We start from the raw sequence: 24,713 nt of genomic DNA on the forward strand, positions 1-24,713 counted from the left end.
CCAGGAAAGACACATCAGACAACAGAGCAAACCCAAGATCAAGGTTCTGGGGCTGCAGCTGGCAGGGCCACAGAGATGGGACTTGGGACTTATATCACAACGCCATGTGCCCTGGGTGCTGGGCACAGAACCATGCAACGTAATCTTACATCACAACACCATGTGCCCTGGGTGCTGGGCACAGACACCAGGTGGGTTTCAGTCTTGCTTTGGTCTCACTCCACCCCTTGCCATTTTCCTGTTCCCCTCTTTTTAAATGCGAAACATGTCATTTAGGACCAAGGAGCACTTTATTGTTTTTGTTTGCTTGCTTTCCCAGGAACTCAGGTGACTGCGCCTTGAGTCTCAGAGAATTCTTTGGACTTGAGCTTTTGAGCAATGCTGGAATAGACCCTGGTCTTGGATGTAGAGTGGATACATTTGCCTTGTGAGGTGAATACAAGTCTTTGGGAACCAAGAATGGAATGCTTTAGTCAAGTTGTGGACTATAGCCCAAAGTCCCATGTGCTAAAGACTGGATCCCTGGCCTATGGAGCTACTGAGGGGTGGACCCTAAGAAGTAGGACCTAGTGAGAGACCTCAGGTCACTGGAAGTGCTCCCTCACAAGGGATTGTGGGACCTCTTGCTCAATCTCTCTCTGGTGTCCCAACCACATGGTGAACAGTCTTCCCATGAGTACCTGCCATGGCACACTGCTCCAGCATGGGTCCTAATTGACAGGACTTATCAATAATAAGCTGAGGTCTTGGAAGATGCAAGCTAAAATAAACCTTTCTTCTTTTAAAGTTGGTTGTGTCAACTATTGTGTGACAGTAACATATCTCTTGTGTGTGTGCGTGTGTGTGTGTGTGTGTGTGTGTGTGTGTTTGTGTATGTGTGTGTGCACGTGCATGTGTACAAACAGTTCAAAGTCTAAAAATAAAATCTAAGACAAACTTTGCTGCAGCATTTAAGATAAGGGTTACTCAACCTGAAGTCTGTAATGAGAACAGAGACTCCATGTTTAAGCTCCTGCATGGGCTCAGATTTTTAATGCATTGACTTTTATTTTTATTCAGAGAAGATGAAAAATATTTTTATCTCAAGGTTTTGGAATCAAATAGCAGGTGGCAGTTAACATGAGAAGCTTCCCCAGAGAGACTAATAGGCATATGTGTGTACAGATGATGACATGCTTGTCCAGGTACCAACACCAAGACCACTGCCTGAAGTCAACTCAAGAGCCACTGTCCTCTGTCAATCAATTCGCTCCAGAGATCTCTGGCAATATGCCTAAAATGTTCTGGGCCCAGGCTGGATGCTCAACTTACAAAGTATTAAGGGTTCCTCTTGACAGGCTACCACTCAGCTTGCTTCAGTGACTAACGCCACGAGAGAGAATGATGTGTGTATGAGGGCATCCTATGACGTCAGTCCATCCAGTGACTTATCTTGTACCAGCTAGGTTAGTTTTGATAAAATTAAGCCTGGTGCCTCACCTCTTCCCATGGGTTATATCTATTTCTTGGAGGTCTTAAGAGATGGACCTAAGAAATTTATATGCCCATCACAGTTGGATGTGTGTAAAATAAAATCTGCTGAAAGAGTGGATTGTAACACAGAGAGATGGCTTTATCAAATAACTACATGACAGCCACCAGCAAAAATGTGATCACTCTGTCTGCCCCTCTGACAGTTCACTTGGCAGCTTGCCCTTGCCATCATGACTTAATTCTGCCAGGCCCCCGGGGCCTCCCTAATGGCTCATTTGCTCAGTCCTCTCTGATGCTGGTGAAAATGCCGAGCCGTCTTATGATGAATGTTAGCGTCCCAGAGACCACTTCTGTGACACTTCTGCCACCCTGGGAGACATGGCATCTTCAGTTCCTGCCTGCTCAGGGGCCCACCCTGTCACTTATGTCAATCTTGATCCTTACTTAGTGTATGGTGGCCACCATGCATGTTCTGTTAGAACAGAACAGAAAATGTACACTAGTCATTCTCAATCTGTCTTCTTGAAATCTGAATCAGTCTGAGTTGTCTTAGGGTTTTGTTTGTTTGTTGTTTTTCTTTAAGAAGATGGGAGAAAAGGATGATCTTAACTTAGAATGAATATTGAACCTAAAAGCTGAAGGCAAATGGCTAAGGAGATGGCTCAGTCAAGAAAATGCAGCTATGAGGGTCTAAATTCAATCTCTAGAACCCACATAAAATAAAATAAGGCTGACCATGGTGTCTTGCACTTACAATGGTGGCTCTGAGGAGGGAAAAAGAGTGGTCCCCAAGGCTCACTGGCCAAGCAGCCTGATCAATGGGGCAAGTTGCAGGACAGGACAGTGAGGGACCTTGTCTAAAGGAAGAGGAGGAAAGGGTGCAGAGAGAGAGGGAAACAGAGACAGAGGTAGACACATAAGAAATGACCCTGGAGGTTGTCTTCTGGACTCCACATGTACTCACAACACATAAGCACATGTGAGCACACACACACACACACACACAAATTGAAGTCAAGACTACAAAATTCTTACATAAATAAATTCTCATGACCTTGGGTTAGACAATGATGTCTTTCTTTTCTAATTCTGGATTTACTTATAATGAGACAATGCTGGGATTCAAGAGAGTAAAGCTGGCAGCTTGCAAGGCCTCTTATGACTCATTCAGATCAGACAATGATTTATTTAACTATGACACCAAAATCGGGGTGATAAAAGAAAAATTGATAAATTGGACTTTATCAGAAATAAAACTTCTGTACTTCAAATCATCATCCAAAAAGCAATAAGATGACTCATGGACCATGAGAAGATACTAACGATATCTGATAAGAGGTTTTCATTCACAATATTTTACAATAGCAACAGCAACCATAAAACAAGCCACTTTTAGATAGCATGGGGGCTATGAAGTCTTTTATTCTGTTTTCCAGAGAAAGCATGGATGGTCTAAGCACATGGAAAGATGTGCAACCTCTTATTAGAAAAATGAAAACCAAAATATCACCATGTGAGGTCCCTGCTCAACCTCTCAAGTCAGAGGCAGTCTGCAGGGCCGAGAGCAAGGACGGAGCAGACGCGAAATGGTGTGGCCACTGAGCAAACAGTTCAGATGTCTCTCAGAAGGTTGAACATGAATTACCACATCAGCTCCTAATTCCACTCACAGGCACCCACCCAGCAGACATAAAAGAGCCCATGGACTCGCCAAGATTCACATGCAGAAAGCTCATAGCAGCATTATTCCTAGCATTGATGAGTGGGTAGCCGCAAAGTACCATGTGATCAGGTGGTGAACGAAATGAAATACCGACAGAAACCACGACACACTGAGCCTTGACAACACTGCAGTGAGCAAAGGAAACCAGACTCCAGAGGCCACACAGCACACGCTTCCATTGATCTGAACCGCTGAAAGCAGAGATCTGAAGAGACAGGAATTACTGATAGGATTGTCGGTAGCAACCATAAATCTATGAAAATATTCTAAAACCCGCTGAATTACTCACTTAACAGGGTGGATTTTTATAGCATCTCAATTGAATCTCAGGAAAGATACCAGGAAAGGAAGAGTGGCCTCTAATTCCTACCCCTCGGTGTCAGGCCCGCACACACATCTGGCCCCATAAATGAACCTCAGCCAGCCCACAGTGGCCAACATCTCCTCCTCACCACCCCTCAGGGTCCCTCCTTTCTCCCGTGTTCACAAAACAGACAAGAAGGACCCCGTGGTAGCAAACACATCCACAGTCAGGTATTGCTAGGTTTCCTCTCTGCTTCATGTGCAACCAACCCAGTTCAGACAGATGGACAGACAGAGACAGAGTAGTAGAGAGACATTATTTCAGAAGACACTGGGTGGAGACACATTACTTTTTACCTGGGAAAGAACAGAATAGAAGAAATAATCCGTTTGCTTCTGCCCCTCCTCCACTTTGCCACATCTTTCACTCCTGAATTCTCCTGAGCTAATGTAATACAATCTTGAAAATTTACACCATAATGTGATCGAGAGGGGCTGTCAAGAGTCCCGCATAGTAAACTGGCAGCCGTGCTAATCGATAACCTACTTTCAAATGAAAAGAGTCTGGCCCAATCCCTCCTCTCTGCCCTGGGGCTGCCAAGCAACGGAGCAGCCGCCTTCTGGGGTGAACACTAATTGGTGCTCTTGAGAAGCCAGGGGCAATCTTATCCAGGTGACCCATTAGCTGGAAACTACTACAAAAGGAGGCAGAGGGGGTGGGGGGGCCAGGGTAAAGAGGTTAAACAGCACAAAAGTGATTTAAAGGGGGGAAAGGCGCCTTAAATTTGTATGTGAAAGAGATAAAGGGAAGAAAAATTAATGCAGGAAAATGTCTGAGGGCTCAGAGAGATTTACTTGGGACACTCCTCACATCTCTCGGCCCACAATGGGATCTTTCCAAGGCTGGGGTGGGGGAAGATGGAGTGGGCTGCCCCTCACTCCACTGGCTCCCAGTATAGAATAAGAGTTCTGTATGACCCCACTCTGGCCAGAGGCAAGCATGTGACTGTTGCTGAGGTTTGCATCTTCCAGAATTTTCTCTTGTCATTTCTATGGTGACCACAGGCTCATGAACACATACCTACTGTGGGCAGAAAAATTAACCCAGCTCTGCAGACTGTGTGGGCAGATGTGAGCAGTTTAAAAAGTGGCTACAAATCTCCTCTTCAAGTCCTAGGTCACATTTGGCAAAGGTCACAGTTTAGGAACTAAAGATCTCAGTGGCAGCTACCACACACAGAACACAAACTCCCCCCTAAGTCTTACAGTGGAGACTGCCTGGCTTAGCCTTGTCAGTAGCTCTGACAGACGTTATCGTCCCCATTTTACAGAGGTGTAGGCTGAAGCAAGGGCAGCATGAGGAAAGAGCAAGGGTAAGAAGATGGGTTCCCTGGACGTCAATGCCCATTCTCCCACAGTTGGAGCTATGGCTTGGCTCTTGAATAGCCGATGAATAAGGCCAGTGTGTTGAAGAACTGGTCTTCGGCCTATGGCTATTAGGATGTTGTAGAGCCTTCAGGTAACACTTGGATGACAGATGTCAACATCACACCCAGCTTATGCCTTCTTTTTAGGAAAAGCAGCAGATGAGAAGTGACCCTGTGCTGCTCCCCTGCCAAAGTGGCCCATGGCCTTTACACTGCTCCACCCTCAAGGAAGCCAGTCCTGGCCTGGGCCTGGCTCCAGTGCAGCTCCTTCGCCTCCCTCCAAACACAAACAGAAAGCAGCAACCCCCCTCCATACCAAGTCTTTCATTTTCTCCACTGAAATCACAGGACCCAGGATCATTAAACTTCTGGTGGGAGAGACGGGGATGGGGACTGGCCAGGGCCCCAGAGGCTCAGGAGGGCATTTTTCCCCTGGTCTCATTTAAGGGTCATTTTGCTAATCAGAAACAGACCTAAACTGCCAGCTCCATTATCCATCACCAGGGGGCAGAGGGAAACACACACCCAAGAACCAGAAAATCAAACCCAAAAGGCATTAGATCCTGCCCCTTTGTTTCATGTGAAGTGGGTAAATAATGGTTCCATTGAGACTTCACTCACAGACTCAAGGATGCTGGGAAGTCACCTCACTCCTGAGATCTGCTCTGTGGGCAAGCCTGGTTGGGCCATTCATCAGTGCTCACCCCGTGCAACTGTTACATGAAACTCTCCCGGCCAAACCTGCATCTTTCTGAAGTCTGGCGTTGCACAACACATTCCCATAAAGAGACTTCTGACTAAGACTCTTTGGCAACATTCACCAAGAGATAAGTGTTATCCTAAAAGGAATTAGGGATCAATAAAGATAGTTGTGTTTTTTAAAAAACTGAGGGCATGGCCACCCTCAGTGTCTTCGTGTAAAGAGCTGATGGCAAGTCCCACTCGCTGAAGAACCAGATGTTAAATGTTGCATGGCAGGTTATCTTCAGAAGTAAACCAACTGTAAAAATCATAGGAAGAATTACACGAAAGCCAGAGCCCCCTGTCCTGCCAGCCCACCCGGTTAGCCACCTCCCTCCTTCCGAAGCCCCAGACCACAGCAGACACTGGCCCTCCCACGTCCTAGAAGCCTTTATCTTGCAGGGTGGGGCTCCCACGCCTACCTGATAACTTGGGGGAAGCTAAGACATGAGGTACCAAACCACGGCTCTTGGAACGTGCAAAACTTCCTAACTGTTCAAGTCCAGGCTCTCTGCCAAGGGCACGGTGTCCAGTAACCTCCAGGATGCAGACAAAGGCAGACATCCTACAATGGGCTGCAGGGCCACATCTTTCCAGAACACCTATGTCTCCCTTCCATGACTATGATACTCCCAAGTTCTAGTGTGATCGCCACAGCCCTGACACCATTCCTCCCCCGGACAAGGATGCTTTGACAAAGAATGCCAGTATCTCACAGGGGAGACCCCTGAGGAACAATATGTCAGAGTAAAATCTGAGAGTTAAATAAAGTCGTCCTACCTCGCTGTGACTCCCCTCCTCTGACTCTGCACAAAGACAGTCATAAAGAGCCTTTTTAATAAATGTTAATACAAGAAAGGAGATTGTGGAGCTCAGATTACAGCCTCTTGGCTTTGTTTTCATCATGGCTGCTTTCAGCGGCTCTCTACGTCTCCCCCCAAATTATATCTAATTGTTTTGTACTTGTTTCTACCCCTTCCTTCCTTTCTTCTTTTCTCCTGCTGAGATGAAACCCTTGGCTTCATACATGCCAGCCAAATGCCCTCTACTGAGTCACAGCATCTGACTGCTTTACTTCCCAATCTTGACAGACTCTTTAGGAGCTTGGTCCCTTGATGGGCAGCTGTAGGGAAAGCCACTTGCTGTACCCGTGTAAGCAGAGAGCTCTGGTTCCACTTTCTTCCCCCTTCCACAGTCCCTGTTCTGACCGTCTATGTTCACGACACCAGCTCACCTGAACAACCCACCATAACCATGCTCACAGTGCAGGGGTCCCAACAGCCCCCCCCCCAGAATGGGCAAGGCTGAGCACCCAACATCAAGATACGGAAAGGAGGTGAGTTTCAACTAAAAGCCTTGTCTCCAACTTGTGCTCATGTTTGAAGAAGCTGAAGTATGTAAGAGAGATTTTTTTCATCCTTTCATGAAGAAAAAACATGGGTCTGCATTTAGCACTGTTCAACCCAAAGGTAAATCCACAGTGTGTCTACGTCCAAATTCGAGGTTAGCCTGACCTAGGAACACATACTACATGTCAATGCCATCACCAACATCAACACAGACAATGTGTTTTAGAAAAGCATCCTTGGGAACCGAATCTCCACTCTTGGATTTTCCCATGGCTACTTCTGGCTGCCGCCTCTCCTGTGTGTCACCACCTTTGTTCCCTTTTTTGCTGTAATGCGCTGGGGGCTGGGGGCTGCAGTTGTAAAGGAATGTGAAGGCTGTCACCCCTGGCTCACAGCTCTGCATTTGGGCTACCTTGGTAGCATGTTAAAGCAGTGGCTATGCTATTTCCAATGTCCTGCTTATAACAAAGCCACTACTAGCTTTGGGAAGTCTCTTCCAGGAATGGGCAAGGAGCCCTCAAAGAAACTCCCAATTAGCCACAGTCTAGGAAAACATTCTGTAGGAGCCTTTGCAAGGAAAACATGGGAGCTGGACAGTTTGATGACACTGTCGCTTCACCTGCGGGCAGAGCCCTGAATATGCCGTATGATGGCAGAGCTCTCATTACTATGGTTTGAGTTGAAATACCCCCTCAATGGGCTCACAATGTGAACACTCAGTCCCCAGCATGTGGCACTATCATGAAGGGTATGGGGCCTTAAGGAGATAAAGCCTAGCTGATAGAAACAGGTCACTAGGAGCACACTTTGAAGGTTATCCCCAATTCTAGCCTATCTCGATCTCTCATCCTAGTCTGTCACCTCGTGAGAAGTCTCTCCTACAAGCTCTCACCTCCATGAAATCTGTGTCTTCCTCATGTGATGGACTGAAACAATAAGCCAAAATCAGTCCTTCCTCTGTTTCTGTCCAATACTGAGCCACACCACACAAACACAGCTAACATACCCGGGAAGTGTCAGACACCGGAGCAAGGCAGGTATTTCAATAACCCATGAAACTCCACACGTTGAGGAAGCTTCTTCTCAAGGAAAAGGTGGGCAGGACTCAATCCGGAGGGCAGGTGGGAGGCTTGAGCTCTAAGCTGGCTCACTAGTGATGCTGATCAAGTGTCCAGAGCCCTGAATAGCTACTGGATCAAAGGTGACACCGTGTCACCAGTGTTGGATGGAGGAAATGTTTCTTGGCCCCCATTCCTTTTCTTTCTCTCGTCTATTAAAAGAAAAAAATTAAAACAAACCACTCCATTTCCAGCCCTGATCATCCTTAAAGTGGTGTTGGGAGAAAAAAATGAGGGAGTGTCCACCTCCCTGTGGGGTAACCTAGAAACCAGCTGCAAAATACAAGGTGGTATTAACTGATAGGAGCTTTTAAAGGGCTCATTTGGTTGAACTCCAAAAAAGTCATAGGCACAAAATGTGCTGGCAAATTTGAAAAAGTTACTCTGCCATTGAACATATTGCTGTCAAGGACCCAAGAGTTTAACAAATCATTTTTTGGAGTTTACAGCAAAATGTGCAATGTAATTATAGCAATGTATTAGTGACTGCTATTCAGGGAGTCATTTAATGTGCTATGCTCACACAGATTTATTTGCCAGATCTTGTGTTTACCCAGTGATGGGGGCTGCCTGGGTGAAACCCTTCTCACTGTTATAGGCACACACGAAACAGTCATGAGGCACTGAGGGCCAGAGTAGCTGGTGGCCCAGTCTATCCTAGGGCAGATGCAGAGGAAGGAGGTGTCTAAGTCTTCCCAGAAGGTAAATGAAACATCGTCGACTGAAAAACGAGCATCTGATGGTATGCAACGCCAGAAACTTAAAATGCTGATCCAAATTAACATGACAATGACTCTGTCCCAAGTAAGAAAGGTAACAGGTTTGAGAAGACCATGATCTACTAAGAACATGCCATCCTGTGTTCTTGAGCAGAATCCAGGACACCATTCTCTTTCCTTAATGCCTGTGGGTCAACTGTCCTGCCTGCTTCATGCCCAGCATTGAAAGGCCTGAAGCCGACTGTGGTACTCTCCTCTGCCCTCCAGACTCCAAGGGAGCCCGAAGCTTCTAGTGGAAGCAAAGTCTCCATGTTCTTCCAGACTCCTCACCATCACCTAGGATGCAATGGTGTGTTGCCATATCACCACAGGACACAGACAGTGCAGGGAAAATGACAGCAATCACAAGTGTGGCCTAAGGGGTCTGTGTCTATGCAGGTGATTTCTTCTGGGTACAGTGGGCTGGGTGTTCATGTTTCCCCAAAAGTTATACATGGAAACCAACCATCCCTATCCCTCAAATGATGACAGAAAAGCAAAAAGATTAGGTCAAGATGATTGTGAAGCTGTCTTAGTTGGTGTTCTATTGCTGTGAAGAGACAGCATGACCAAGACAACGCTCACAAAGGAAAACATTTCATTGGAGACTTGCTTACAGTTGCAGAGCTGCTGTCCATCATCATCATCTAGAGAACACAGACATGGTGTTGGAGAAGTAGCTCAGAGCTACATCTTGATCCCAAAGCAGCAGGAGGAGAAAGTGGCACTGGGCCTTGCTTGGGCCTTTGAAAACTCAAAACCCACTCCCACTGACACACTTCCTCCAACATGGCCATACCTACTCCAACAAGACCACACCTCCTAATCCTTCTCAAGTAGTGCCACTCCCCGATGACTTGCCTTTCAAGTATATGAGCCTATGGGGACCATTCTTATTCAAACCACAGCATTCTCACAGAGGGAATTCAGGCCCTCACAAAAGAGACTAAACAGCAAGCCGGTCCTTCCCATCACTGCAAAAGAAATAGGAGAAGGCAAAATAAAAAAGACCAAGAAGCAAAGAAATCAGCAGTCCTACTCACTGGAAGCCGCCTAGCTCCAGGTTCCACCGTGTAGCCTGACATAATTATCCTACCACGCACCACCTATTTCTGGTCAGCGATGACAACTTCGCTCTTTGGAAGACCTAGGAGCCATTTCTGTAAGACTCCAGCGAGCATCCCTTTGTCCCTTTCCTCTACCAAGGGCAAAATGATGATGAGAACAGATGATTCAGCCAAACCAACAACATGTCAATGAACAACTCATGATGAATCTCCAGAGACCCAGCCCACAGACACCTGGCTCTGCCGTGGATCAGGGAGCCTCCTGCTTCTGCAGTAGCTGTCCCTTTGGCCGTCAGGAGGCCATGTCAATGGGCCAGCACGACTGCTCCAGATATCCACCTGCCTAGATACCCAGCCATCCACTTCCCCTCACCCAGAAATGACTTCACTACCCAGCAGCGGACAGTAATGATTTGTTTTGTTTTGCCTTTTATCAAAAATCTTTAGGGAATTCAAATATTCATAAAGGAATTACTATCTACCGTGTGCACAGTGCTCCAAGCAAAGCAGGAAGCTGACAATTCACCAGTGACATGCATGGGTGCAGGTCAGAAAACAGACTCCAGGGGCAGAAGGTCAACAGAAACAAACTCTGTGGAAACTACCATGGAGACTGGGAAGCCCATGGGCCCCCACAGGGCCATGCAAGGCTCCTGAGCTTCCATCAAACTGCCATCTCTTCCCAACCACCATAAAGGGCATGACCAGAATCACTAGAAACTACAAGCACCCTATAAAAAGATAAATGATCCTAAACTCCCCACACAAAGCCCACACGTCTGTTTCTTCCCCTGGGGGAGGTGCCCCATATAGGAAGCAGAAACCCCAATCAGGCATATTAAAACCAGTCTTTTGTATTGACTTTACCACCCCGGCTACACACACAGACACACACAGACACACACACACACACACACACACACACACACACACACACACACACACACACACGTTTATAAAGCCATCACTGGCCAACCTGCAACTGCCATCGGCCTCCTCCTTCAGCCTGCATGACAGCCATCCTCAGATGAATGCACTTTTAACTGCATGGCTCACTTTATTAGCTGCCTTGACCTCCAATAAAAGCTTCAGCCTTACAATATCTGAGACAGGATGTCCACTGAGCCATCAGCTCCTATGCTCCCCACAGGGCTCACAGGGCACACACACATCCACATACACCACACACATATCCACATACATACTACATACACCATACACACACATCTCTACACACACACCCCTCACATCCATAGCACATATACTGCCACCACCCAAACACATACAACTCAAATACAGCACCCCCCCGCAAACACACACATACGTACATTCATACCACATATATACCACATGACACACACACACACCTCACATATGTATTACATATAACACACACACATCTCATAGACACGGCTATATACATATACACAACAAGCACATATATGACATGTGTATGCTCAATATGCATGCATAGGCACACATGCCACATCCAAACACACTCCCCACATACAGCCTGTCCCAAAGAGACCTGGAAACTGCAGACCTAATTGTATCAATAAATTTAGGGGCAAAGGAGAAGGGAGTAATTCAGAATCCAGAAGCTGAGGGCAGAAGCAACAAAAGGTCTGAGAAGGGTCAGAAGAGCACGGGCAGGAACACTGAGTGAGGGTCTGTCCCCGGATGTCCTGCTGCTGCTGTGGGCGGGGTGCAGAAAACGCCATGGGAAAACACAAGGGGTATTTACCCAGCTCCCGCTATCCTGGGATGTCCTCAATTCTACTCCAAGCTCCCGGCATGCTTTGAGCTTACAAAAGCCAAACAAAGCCCTGCTTTTAATATCATGTCCCCTCGGTTTCGTCTGGATGAAAATGCAGAATGTTGCATTTGAAATAAGAGTTAGAGAAACAGTTCCCAGGAAACATCCTGGGTTATAATAAAGGAGAAAAATCAAATCAGTAACTGAATGGACTTTGTTGACCCAGCAGGCAGCTAGCTGTACTGTCCTTTCCCCAGCCTCATATGTGACAGGAACCTTAAAGGCAGGGCCTGGAGGTGCAGGATGCATACATACATTGGCCTAAACAGTGAAAGCATGTGTAGACATTCGAAGATGCAAACTAAAGAAGGGGACATCAAAGGGTGGGGAAAGTCCTGGGCAAAACCACTTTTCATTTAATTATGATTCAAATGTTTGGAGTCCTCGAGTTCATCCCTGAATTACCAAGAAAGAGAAAAAAACTCCCCACAAATTATTCCTCAATCCCAATCAATAGGGCAGATATTCTTAATAAAAATGGTAAGTGACCCTTTCACAGTCCCTACGGCTGTACTTCCCTTAGAAAACCCTTACCACATTGATCTTTTCAAATCAACTATCATTTTGTTTGTCTAAGTTTATTTTGTTTACAAGCACAGAGGACATAGCAAATAGCTCTATTAAAACATGGGAGGATCAAATACGACAGCTCACTTTTGTAAATCAGAGGCCGTGGCAGGAGGATCACCAGGCCTGCTCTACACAGCAAGTCCTGGGTCAGTCAGGGCGACAAGCAAGACCTTGGGTGAGGGACAAGTTCAGTGGTCCTCAGCATGTCTGAGGCCCTGGGTTCCATGCCCAGCACCGAAAGAAACAGGCAAACCGTATCAGTCCACGGCACCTTCACCAATGGTAACCACTGGGCCCAAGTCCACAGTATGGCCACCTACACCAAGCAGTTTTAGGCTCTTGGCTCAGCTAACACTCCCTCTGAGATTGTGTCAAGCCTATATCCTCTGAAATGAGGGCCAGCGTGGACTTCTAAAGTCTGAGGGCATCTCTCTAGGCTTAAAGAGACTCGTGGACTTGGGAGGGACTTAGGAGGAACACTACTGACTCTGTCCTCAGTCTTTGGGAGAAATTTGCCCAACATTTGGAGGTCCTAGATTTGATGCCCTACACCAAAAGAGAGCGGAGGAGGAGGAGAAAAAGGAGAAGGAAGAAAGCAAAGGAAAGAGAGACAGAGAGAGGGCATGGGAGATCAAGAAACAGAGATACCAAACTATCCTAAGATCCTAAAGCTATGCCGGAGGCCACATTGTATATCGGTCACCAGACAACCCAGCTCACCTAACTATCGGGGACTGTACCCACCTTGGGTACTTAACTATTCACTCTAAACTGAGCCAGCAAATTATTTTCCTTGGACAGTGGTGATTGGTAGAGGGTCCTCCAAATTCCAGTTTAGACTCTGAATAACATGTTAACGCAATAGCCCAACAGCTCTTGGACACAGCTCTTCTCGTTTTTGGCTTTTAGTCACTTAGTGAAGAGGTCTCCCATTGCTGCATAAAGTCATCCCATTGCATGGACAGGGGGGAGGGGAAACACTGACTGTCCCTCAAAAGCCGCCACTAGAAATATGTGGACCGTACTTTTTAGGAGTGTATAGCTGCCCATCACTGCCGATTAAAAGAATTACACACGTGCTCGTATACACACACACACACACACACACACACACACACACACACACCCCTCAACACCCTAAGCTGTTGTGTTAGCCTAGAAAACAAATTCTTCCATTAAGTAATTACAAGTGTCAGACATCACTCAAATGAAAGAATCGTTGAACTAAAATCTTTATTTTGAAGAACAGGTTTCAGCTTTGCTACTCAAAGTTCATGGTTTCAAACAAAAGAATTTAAAAACAGAAATGTGTGTGTAAGAACCACCAAAGATCTGAGAAGCACCCTCCTTGGGGAGCTAAAACAGCTTCCAAAACCTTGTCGGTCAGCAACAGTACTGAACGGCAGTCAGGAATGATGAATGAAAACAGCAGAAGCTGCCACCGTGACATGCTAACACCCTCAGACACCATTGTAGCAGACCCTTGCTCTGCCCAGAGCCTCCCGGTCTGTGACATTCGGAGCATGCCCTCCCTTTATAGTAGGGTTTGCAAGGGCCCTGACTTCCTTGTCCACTCCAACTCACAGCTGCCACCAGCACAGAAAATGCTGCCAAGTTGGGGAGGGTATGGTCTCTATTTCCAGCTGTCTTCACAGGGTCTGACCGGAATCAATGCGACAGAATCAGCAAAGTAGAACAGCAAAGAAAACTGTCTGAGAAAGATAAAACTGGATTGGGAAGCAGATAAGCCGAATTCCTGGTGCTGCACAGATCTGCACACGGCATGCACAGTCACTCAAGGAAATCTGTCCTTCATTCGCCGGGGCCTGAGATGCCAAAAGCCACTCTTGCACTGATCCCTGGGGAGCTCAGAGCTGGGAGCTCTCAAGGAAGGGGTTCCCAGCTATGGCAACAGTTCCCAATCCATATTCATGGCTCCTGGGCTCCATCAACCTGAAACGTTCTGAGGAGAGAGACACCTACAGAACGATGAATACGTATGAGAAGCTTTATTGACTTGGAGATGAAGAGATGGAAAGGGAGATGAATGGCTCCACCTTCTCCATTGCTCCTCCTCTTTTCTCCAAGCTTGGTGTCAGGCCATTTGCAACAGAAGGGAAGGAGGGACGGATGCTGGAAGGAAACTGGCTTTCATTGAATTCAACTCTTCCTGGAAAGTCATTGGAATAATGACACCAAGTGACGGTACATTACCTCACAATCACTCAACTGGAGCTACCAGCCGGACAACAGGGACCTATCGATACACTATTGGACAGAGAACTACCAAGCAGCTTGCCCCTGGCCACAACCAAGCAAGCCCAGTTTTGTATTAAGTCTGCTGACCCCAGGTCTTCATTTCAGTGCATAAGAGCATCAGGAATGGCACCCCTCAAAACCTCCCTGTGGAGCTGCCTCAGATGTCCCCAGCTCCCCATCGCCATTGGACACACTGACATTGACAACCTTTTTCCAAGATGCCAGAAAGTCTTCAAGCCAAGATTTCCAATGGTCTTCTTATGGCCAACTCCATGGACACTTCAGTAGTCCTTGCCTCTTAGATTCCTTCAAAGTTCTGAGTTTTCCATCACCCTGGTCCCCAAAACTCCTACTGTTTGGTTTTCATGATGCTGTATATCCTCCCACGTTTTTGGCTCCCTCTTTTTCTGACCTGTTCTGTGTCTTCCTGATCCCTTGGGCTTCCTGTCCGTTCTGAGCCAAAGCTTACATCCCATGCTCAGTTTGTGTATGTGCCTCTTATACATGGAGGTCACACCATCTGTGCATTCCACCACCTTTTTCATGGTGACAACTCTCAGATCCATGTCTCCACCTCCAAACCCATGCAAGAGACCCCATCTGGACCCACCAGACCAAGGAATCTCAAGCTCTAAAGAACTCAAACCAGTTCTGCTGCACATGGCCATCCCCACCCCTGAGAGCAAAATCTCTATGCCTGTACTCTCCATCTGATGGATGGAGAGTGAATATGCCCTGTACATCAGCCCCCATCCATCGTGGACTTCTACACAGCATCTTGTCAGGCCTTTCATAACATTTCATTCATATTGCTATCCCTTCGATTCAGTCTACAGGATGTCACTCACGCCACAGTGAGGGGCCCCCTCATGGGACCCCAGGACACTGCCTCAATCCACCCTCTCTCACAATACATAACTGATATTTCAAACCCCTCCTGGACACCTTCCAGTGACTGCCCACTGCCTACAGGGAAAGTCCTGATTCTTTTTCTCACAAGGATCCCTATTCCCTCCCTAACCTTTCCCCAGCCTGTTACATACATACATACATACATACACACACACACACACACACACACACACACACACACACACACACACACGATATCTGACAATGCACCACTTAAGTTCTCCAGTGTACTTGGCAAGCATAGTCCCCTCATTGCCTTCCCTCTAACTAGGACATCTTTGCTTCGTCATAATGAATATCCAGCTCATCTTTCCAAAGTCCCTTCCACCCCCATCCCCTAAGCTCCCTGTACAATTCCAGTTCTGCTCTTGGGATGCTACAGCACAGCTCTCACAGTCTGTCTCTAGCAGCAAACTGTATATTGCTCCAGGCAGGGATTTCAATATTTTCATATTTTATTTATGTTATGCTATAACACTATACTGGTACATGAATAAGAATCAGAAATAATTATTGGTATATGTAGATCAAAGAAAAGACAATAAATAATATATTATCAAATTGAATCCCGTAGCATTTTTAATGCACTATGACTGGAGAGACTTTATTGCAGGAATTCAAGGAGAGCTCATCACCAAGAAATCAATGATGATAATAATTTGCATCCAAAGTACTTGGTAGATTATGATACCTGTTCCTTAGTTTTAAAAAAAAAATGTAGAAGAACTAAGGAGATGGCTCAATCATTAGAATGCTGGCACACAAGCATAAGGGGCCAAGTTTGATCCCAAACCCACACGCGCCTATGATCCCAGGACTGGAGAGGCAGAGTCAGAAGGGTCCTTGGGGATTGCTGGCCAGTGTCAGTCGAGAAGACTGATAAGCTTTGGATCGAGAGACTCTGTCTCAAAAATTAAATAGAAGGGAGGCTAAGGAAGTCACCCAATGCTGACCTCTGGCCCTCAACCACACCCGCATGTGGACACAACACAAAGCAAGTAAAATGGAAACTACTGAAGTACGTTTGCTTGTCAAGCACTGAGATTGCCGGCCTATGTCCACAATTATACAGCATTTAGTGTTTAGTTCTCTGGCCCATGATCTTCGGGGTATATAATGAACAGTATAGATCAATTTTATGTTTTCCTAAATATCAATCTATCCAGTTGTCCCCAGACTTTTATCAAAACACCCATTTTCCCACCACAGATTTAAGATGACACTATTATAATAAACCAAATTTTCAGTTGTACTCGGGTTCATTCCTGGACTTTATATTGAGTATTTTTCTGTTTCCTGTATACCAATTATACACCATTTTAATTATTTTTAAAAAAAAGCTTTGCAATATATCTTACTGCTTGGTAGGGATATCCCTTAGCTATATAGTGAGTTCAAGACAAACCTGGGCTAAACGAAGCACTTTTTCACAAACAAAAAGAATAAAAATTAATTCAGGAAGTGAAGAGAGAATTCCTGTGTGTCAGATGCCTTTCTACTCCGGATTGAAAGGGCATTTTTCTCTAGAGGGGTTCTGGAGAAGGTCCAAAGACAACAGCCAGATACCGGCTGACACATCATTTTGATGCTGTAAACCTTATGTTAGGAACACAGATGCATCCAGTCCTTCGGCACCTCCATCAGTGCACATAAAGATGGGCTCCTCCAAACGGGTGCCCAGAAGAGAGAAAGATCAGCTGAGAGCTCACTCTACACAGTGCTCCTTGACCCAATGAGACCACACAACAGGTTACAAGGGAGAAAGGATGCCCACGAGAAGACAAGGGTAAAACGATTCTGAAAAGGGATAGGAGACCCCGTATCACTAGCTGGCTTGTGATCTTTGAGGATCAGAGTGGCAGGGAAGGCTAGTGCTCCATGTATGTGTCCCTGAGTGTCCAGCTACAGGCCCCTTTCCTGGGGTCGGGATGGAGCCTCAGCAGATCAACAAGGTGACAGTAGAACAGAGGGCATGTCTTCTCCACGCTCTCTATGCCCCAACTCAACAGCTTCTCGGGACCATGACAGTCTTGTATATTGCCACCTTCCTGGTCCCTAAGGATGAAGCTGTCATCTGAAAGCCCAGAAAACTTTAACATTCTCAAGCATCAGACCCTCACTTGTTATTCTAACAGTGACCCTCAAGGGCTGTAGAGGGAAAGGGACTTCAGATCCCACTATTCTCTGTGATATGAGTGTGTGTGTGTGTGTGTGTGTGTGTGTGTGTGTGTGTGTGTGTGTGTAAAAAACACAATAAGCACCTATAACTCCAAGACAAATCACACACATCTTTATTTTGCTATATGAAACTGTCAATCTTAGCACAGTGCTCAGCACACAGAGACAATAACTGTCAGTCATTCATCATTGCTCTCACCATCATGTCATTAGCTGATGAGTGGCACAATCTGTGACTTAACACCAAAGAGCAACTGATATGTCCTAAATTTTAATTGACTTAATCATTCCAAAGACTGCCAAACCACCGACCTCAGCCACCTAAAAATCACATTTCCAATGCAATCATCTTGTCTATGAGGAATGGGGAAGAAACGATTACTGGTCAGGGAGTTTTGCAAACCAGTTCAATCACTACAAAAACTGACCATGTTGGTTCCACACTTAAAAGTCTGGCAAAATGGAATGTAGTTAAGGAAGAAATTGCCGCTTGTCTGTCTCCACTGGGAATGTTTTTTATAAACTCTGGAGATGTTTCAGAAGGTTTTAAATGATAAATACTGTGGGACATTTTTCATTACTGCTGTTATATATCAGCTGTTCGTTTATTTCAAAGGGCTGGAGGATGAAGAGGGGGGCTGTGAAATTCTGTCTTCCAGAGACAGCATGGCTGTCACAATCATGAGCTCGAAGCAGCTGTAGTTACCTGCACAAGACCTACACAAGATCAAGACACTCAAAATTCAGGCATCACCCAGGCTCCACCCATGAGCAGCTGTTGGCAGTGGATAGCTGCTGGACAAGGAGGAAATCATCCTTTGCTTTCTTTCAAGAATGTGGCCCTGGTAGGTTTCCAACACTCTGGTGGATGGCCACACACCTATGTGCATACGGGTAGCACTGACTAGACTTGCTAGAGGTTGTCAAAAAATAAAAGAGGACATCAATTTGGGATTATGTTGGGGGGAGAGAGGGAGTCGGGAGGGGGTAATGGGAGGTAAATAAGATCATATTTCGCTGTATACATGTATGAAATTCTTGAAAATAAGAAAAACATGTTTGCATGTACATATGTGCACCACTTACATTCCCTTGTGCCTACAGAGGCCAGAAGAGGGTTGGAGTCCCTGGAACTGGAGTTTCAGGCAGTTGTGAGAGACCATGAGGGCGCTGGGCACTAGACCTCCATCCTCTGGAAGAGCAGCCAGGGCTCAAACACTGAGCCATCTTTCCAGCCCCCAGTAAGGAAACATTTTAAAAATACTTTCAAAATGAAAAGTATTCTAAAGATATCTCTTTAAAGATGTGTTCTTAGAGTAAGGGAATTTGGGTCAGAATTCCTTCATAATTAGCAAATATTTTAAATGTAAAGTCTATTTTATCTATACACTGCATTTTATCTATACACTACACTATTTTATCTATACACTAAGCACTACAATGGCTTGAGGGGGGACTTCTGAATAGAGTTATTTTTCATACTCCTTCCTCTTTTGGAACTGGCAAAAATACAGAAATATTTATTTATATCTCCCCACGTCTAGACTTCCACAGGCTCTGGCTATTTAGAGCCCACGTTTGGTGTTTTTAACCCCTAGCACGCATTCTTTTCTTTCATCTCTGTGACTCCTGGCCACCCTTCTCAGGGCATCTGGCTAATCTTGCTGATATTTCTGGGGCATAGATGGGCTCAGGACATGTGACTAAGAACAAAAGTCAGACAGGACCGTACCTCTGGACCTTCCTTCTGCCTGGGAGGGGTTTTTCTTTTATTGGTATGGAAATGCGCAGACGTGGGATAACCTCTGCCCAACCTGGAGCATTCCCGCTTTCTCCAGGGAGTTTCTTCAGGCTGGTGTTTCGTGGGCTCTCCACAGTCGATTCAAAAGTTCTGTCACCACTATCAGAATGATCTAGGTTAGCTCAAAAGAAGGGAGAGATTCATTCCTTGGCCCCTTTTTCTGGCTCAGTGCCTCGACTGTATATAAAACAGGGAAGACACTCTCGCCACCACTCAGGGAATGTTTTATATTTACACAGTGAAACTCGACAGTGGGGGGAAAGACAAGCCTGGCTTGAAGTCCCAACTCTTTCCCACACCCCACTCTTTTGTTTCCTCTGAGCACTTTCACTTAAACCACGCTAAAAGAGAAAGGATATAAACTGGCAAGCACTTTCTTCCCGGGGTAATAAAAGTCTGTCAGAAGGCTTTACAACCTGACACCAGGAACACACATCTCCTTGCCCAGGTAAGTTGCTGTCCAGAAGACGAATTCAAAGCAGGATTGTCACTCCCGGGGTCTTGGAATAACCAGCAACAATCTGTTTTATGACTAAATCTGCCTCTGCTCTCGATCGCCTCTCTAGGAAACTCAAATTATTACCCACCACCATATTTCTCTCTCCACTTCCTGCCTCTGTCAACATTACCACCACTTACCAGGTTACCCAGCTACTCCCAAGTCTCATAATGGTCTACCAGGAAGCCTAATCCTCCAGTGGCCGCATAATGGTCTACCCTGAAGGCCTGTCCTCTAGTGACCACACACTGATGTACCCTGAAGTCAGTACACCAGTGGCCACACAACTGGTCTACCCTGAGCCCTGTTCCCCAGTGGCCACACAACTGGTCTACCCTGAGCCCTGTTCCCCAGTGGCCACACAACTGGTCTATCCTAAGCCTGTCCTCTAGTGGTCACACAAACTGGTCTACCCCGAAGCCCAGTCCTCTGTGGCCACACAAGAATGCTCAGACTCGGGCAGTAACTCTTGAAGCACCAAAGCTACTCTTCCATATGGGGGACAACCAGATGCCCCTGAAGAAATTATCCAGTACTTCATCACTTCTCCTCACCCACTGTCCCCAAAAGAAACTGAGGGCAACTCAATAGAGCTTGCTACCTGAAAATGAGCACAGGGAGGGAAGTCACATGACAGCACAGTGATGGGGACGTGAACTCATCAAATTAGAACCTGAATGTGGGCAGCATCTTTCAACAAAATCTCAAGTTCTATAAACTGTGACTCTCAAGGATATTGTTGCTTAGATGAATGTCAACTTTGCATCTTTCTCTGAAGAATGGAGGCACTTTTCAAATCTGGTCTTGTGACATCCAACAATCTGAGTCACTGTTTTTCATTTCTGTATTAATGGGAAAGTTAAAATAGGATAAAATCGCCTTTTATCCCAGCACTCGGGACGCAGAGGCAGGCGGATCTCTGTGAGTTCAAGGCCAGCCTGGTCTACAAGAGCTAGTTCCAGGACAGCCTCCAAAGCCACAGGGAAACCCTGTCTTGAAAAAAAAAAAAAGAGAGAGAGAATATGGACTCAGTAATATTAGTGGTGCAAAAAGAACCCAAACCAAGTCCATTCTGAAGTAACAGAATTCAGGGCATGTGTGTCTGTCTTTGACTTTTGACTATGTAGAAGGATTTTCATGCCACCCAATACAGTTTAGCACTCTATTTGTGCAAATAGTCCCCAAACACAGTTGAGTATCTTAAGTGAATTATGAAGATGGTTTTTGCTAATTACCCCCTCAAAACCAAGTCTTTATCTTCTCGGACTATTGTTCTCCAGGGAGAATTACATGTTGGGAGTCACAATGGCATCCCTTGTTCTACTGAAACTTAACCCCTTCAGTGCCTGCAGGGTGGAGCTCCACAGATTGCTCATAAATCCAGCCCTGAGAAGAAGAAATGCCTTGTCTCCAACAGACAGGACCCACCACATAGGGCACCAGAGAGCATAGCATTTGTTTGATTAAAATGCTGCAAAGATGTTACAGAAATTGCATCTAATTAGAGGATGGCAGTGCTTAGCAAGTATGCACACCCCTAAAGCTACCATTCTCAAACACAATCATGGGTAGTTAATATTAAGGCTCCATATCTCACTTGCTAGCAATGAGCCAACCCCAAAGCATCCTTATTCCTGGCTAAATCCTGCAAGCTACCTTGTACCTAATGCTATCTATGTCTTGATGCAACTAAGGCAACTAACTGTGTGTGGTGTTGAAATGTGCGCTCGGTCGACACCTAGTTCCATGACTCCCGGCTTCGCTCTCGATGCTCCTGGATGGTAGAGCACTGAGGCTTGGCACATCCAATACCGCGTCTGGAGCCCTCGCCTCCCTCTAATATGACCGGCTTATCAACATCACTTTATCTCAGCCAATAAATAAAATCAGAGCATACATACATTGCACTGCCTCCCAAGTGGTGTGAAATGAATTTTTCAGGTGGCCGCAAAAATAAAACAAAGGCCGAGTCTGTCACACGACCCCACAAATCACCAAGCATGCAGTTAAGCGTCAACCTTTATTTCTTCCTGTCTTCCCTGTTCACGACAAGAGTTGGTACTTCTTCACTTCCACATAAGAGGAGTGTTCAAACAACAGCAACACAAAGAGCCCCTTAGGAGCATGCGACCTCAAGAGTGCTCTGAGAAAACTTTGGTGGCCGGAGATTTATTAGGATTACAAATATCTGACACTGCCACCTCAAGCACCGGGGAGTCTCTCAGCTCTGTGTCACACAGTCAAGTCTCTCTCACGCCATTCTACCTTCCTTTGTAACGCTCGGTGCAGATGGGAATAAATGATGGACTATGTGTCTATTAGAAGATGACAAGGATACCCTGGGCATGGACCTGCTGTCATCAGGGCCATCCTCGGAACTGGGAGGGAAATCGAGGAATATTGACGAAAATTCAGCAAGTAAGTCTGTGGATGGGGAAAGGTGTTAAATCGGGGCAGTGTAGCATGCAAAACTGAGAACGGCTCCTCATCCTGCGATTTACTCTTGGGGTGTCCTGGAAGATTAATGGTGGAGCTACAAAAATATGCCAAGCTGACAATAACCCAGAGTTAATTATTCTTGAGATAAGTTCCAGATTTATAAAACCAATTCTCCTGGTGGTGATTTTTTCACATTTTGAATTTTACAGTCATCTGTGGGTGTCTGTGTAATTGAACCCTGGTGTAGAAAACGTGTGTGTGTATATGTTGTGTGTGTGTGTGTGTGTGTGTGTGTGTGTGTGTGTGTGTATAAGCAGATGAGGCAAGCAGATGCTGTTACTCCTAAGCTCTGCTATTCGAAATCACAATATTTCATTGCAAAAGTCACAGAAAAAAAAAGCAAAACGAAACAGAAAATGCCATTGAGCAGCGTTGGCAGCCTTCACAGCAATCCACTGTTTTCTTGATGTTTCTAACCGCTGATAAAAACTCTTTCAAGTGGAAGAGTAAATATTATCGAATGATAGCACTTGGACCCAACTGTGCAAATACAACTGCATTGTGCTCCGCTCTGGGGGCTCCGGGCCGGTCACATCACACATACGGGGTTGCTATGGAAGAACCAATGAGCTTATTAAATAAGCCCAGGAGCTGGTCAGGATACATCTTGGCTCTTACAGAGAGCCACCTCTTAATCCTCCTCACGTGGACACATGGAGTGTTAAGGGAGAAATTCTGGCTTGGGGAACTGTGTGTCTGTGGTGCTTGGAAGGTAGGGCCACCACAAACAAGCCATGGGAACCCTCATTCCCAGCCGCTGATTGCTGCTGCCCCCTTTGGCATGCTGCTGCAGGATTGCAGAGGGAGGTAGCGGGAACAGCAGGGCAAACCCGCTGGGCGCATCCCTCTACGCCGCCAGGCCGGGTGCTGAGCTAGAAGCCTTACACCCGGGCACCCCAAGGCAGCATCCGAGGGTCGGTTACAGCTCTCCACAAAGCACCCCTCAGTGGCTCACCTTGCCCGGGAGGGGTCCCGGCAGCAGCAGCTTGAGAGCCTGCCTCTTCAGCTCCACCAAGCGGGCGTTGCAGTTCTCGCACCAGACGCCTCGGTCCGAACCGGGGGAGGAGCCGCCGCCGCTGCCCGAACCCGGGGATCCAGTGCCGAAGCCCGGCGAGCCGCCCAGGGATCCCGGCGAGCTGGTACCGATGCCCGGAGACGCGGGGCCCGGGGAACCAGTGAAGGAGCTCGGGGACGAGGTGCCCGAGCCCGGGGACGGGGTACCGGACGAGCCGAGCGCAGAACCCGCGCCCTCGGGGGTGGGCCGGCTCCCTGTGCGAGATTCCTCATATGCCTTACGGTACCAGCTCTCCGGAGAGAAGGGCGCGGCGGGCTTGGTGGGCGAGCACACTTCGTTTACCTGCAGGAGAGACACATGGCGTCAGGCCCTGAGGGGCCACCGATCCCCGAGTGGCACAGCCTGGAGGGCTGGGGCAGCTGTCCTGCCGGCACTGCTGCGAACCTGCCTGCCCAGGAAGTCCATCCCTCAAGTGACCTGACCTTAAGCGAGTCGTGTCCCACCCACCCTTGCCAGGGTGACCGCGCGCAGGTCCCCCTCCATTCCTTCTGGTAGGGTTTGGGAGGCTTGGGTGTCCTTCGGCTTCTGCGAGAACACCCAGAAATCCAACTCCCCCCTCTTTCAAACCCGGTACCCACCCCCAGGAAGAGCCTAGGTACACGGTCCTGAACACCATATCCATATCCAAGGGGTGGGTGACTGCGACTTCTGGGTGTTTACTCATTCGGAGCACAGCCCTCCGGGTCCCGCAGGTAAATGAAAGGGGCTCCCCGCTCCCGGGCAGCGAGCCCAGGGAACCGCAGAGGAATTCCGGGGAAACGCTCCCCTTCGGTTTAACTCTGCCTTCAAGTCCCGGAATACTGCAAAAGTTAAGGGTGCGGGGAAAGGGAGGAACCGAGGATCTAAGACATTCCCGGAGCCAGGCGAGCTGCAGACCCGCCTCCGTGCATGCACAGCCCCGCCGGTGGAGACGCCGGTGCACCCGAGAGCTGGGGATCGTGCGCCCGCCGCGGGTTCCCGGGGGACACCCGCCCGGATGGGTCCCTGGGAACGCATCTCCGCGTAGACGCCGCCACAACTTACCCCGTATTTCTTGCCCCTGGTGGAGACCGCAAGCCTCTCTTTATTTCCAGCTACCGAATTCATGGTGGCTCTTCCAGAGAAAAAGGTCTAAATGTTCCCACAAGGCTACATCCAAAAGGTCT

At 47.1% G+C, this 24,713-nt stretch overlaps 1 protein-coding gene across 1 annotated transcript in view; it reads right to left on the reverse strand.

Annotated features, from left to right (window-relative positions):
* Kif26b (kinesin family member 26B) overlaps positions 1-24,654 on the reverse strand; it is a 399,825-nt gene extending 375,171 nt beyond the window's left edge. The window contains exons 1-2 of the mRNA XM_035445669.1: positions 24,592-24,654; positions 23,449-23,850 (exon numbers count right to left, since the gene is read on the reverse strand). Coding sequence (XP_035301560.1) covers positions 23,449-23,850; positions 24,592-24,654 — 465 coding nt within the window. The remainder of the gene's footprint in view (positions 1-23,448; positions 23,851-24,591) is intronic.
* Positions 24,655-24,713: the final 59 nt, after the last annotated feature.

The sequence above is a fragment of the Cricetulus griseus genome, chromosome 5 (genome assembly GCF_003668045.3).
Source record: "Cricetulus griseus strain 17A/GY chromosome 5, alternate assembly CriGri-PICRH-1.0, whole genome shotgun sequence".
Lineage (NCBI taxonomy): Eukaryota > Metazoa > Chordata > Mammalia > Rodentia > Cricetidae > Cricetulus > Cricetulus griseus.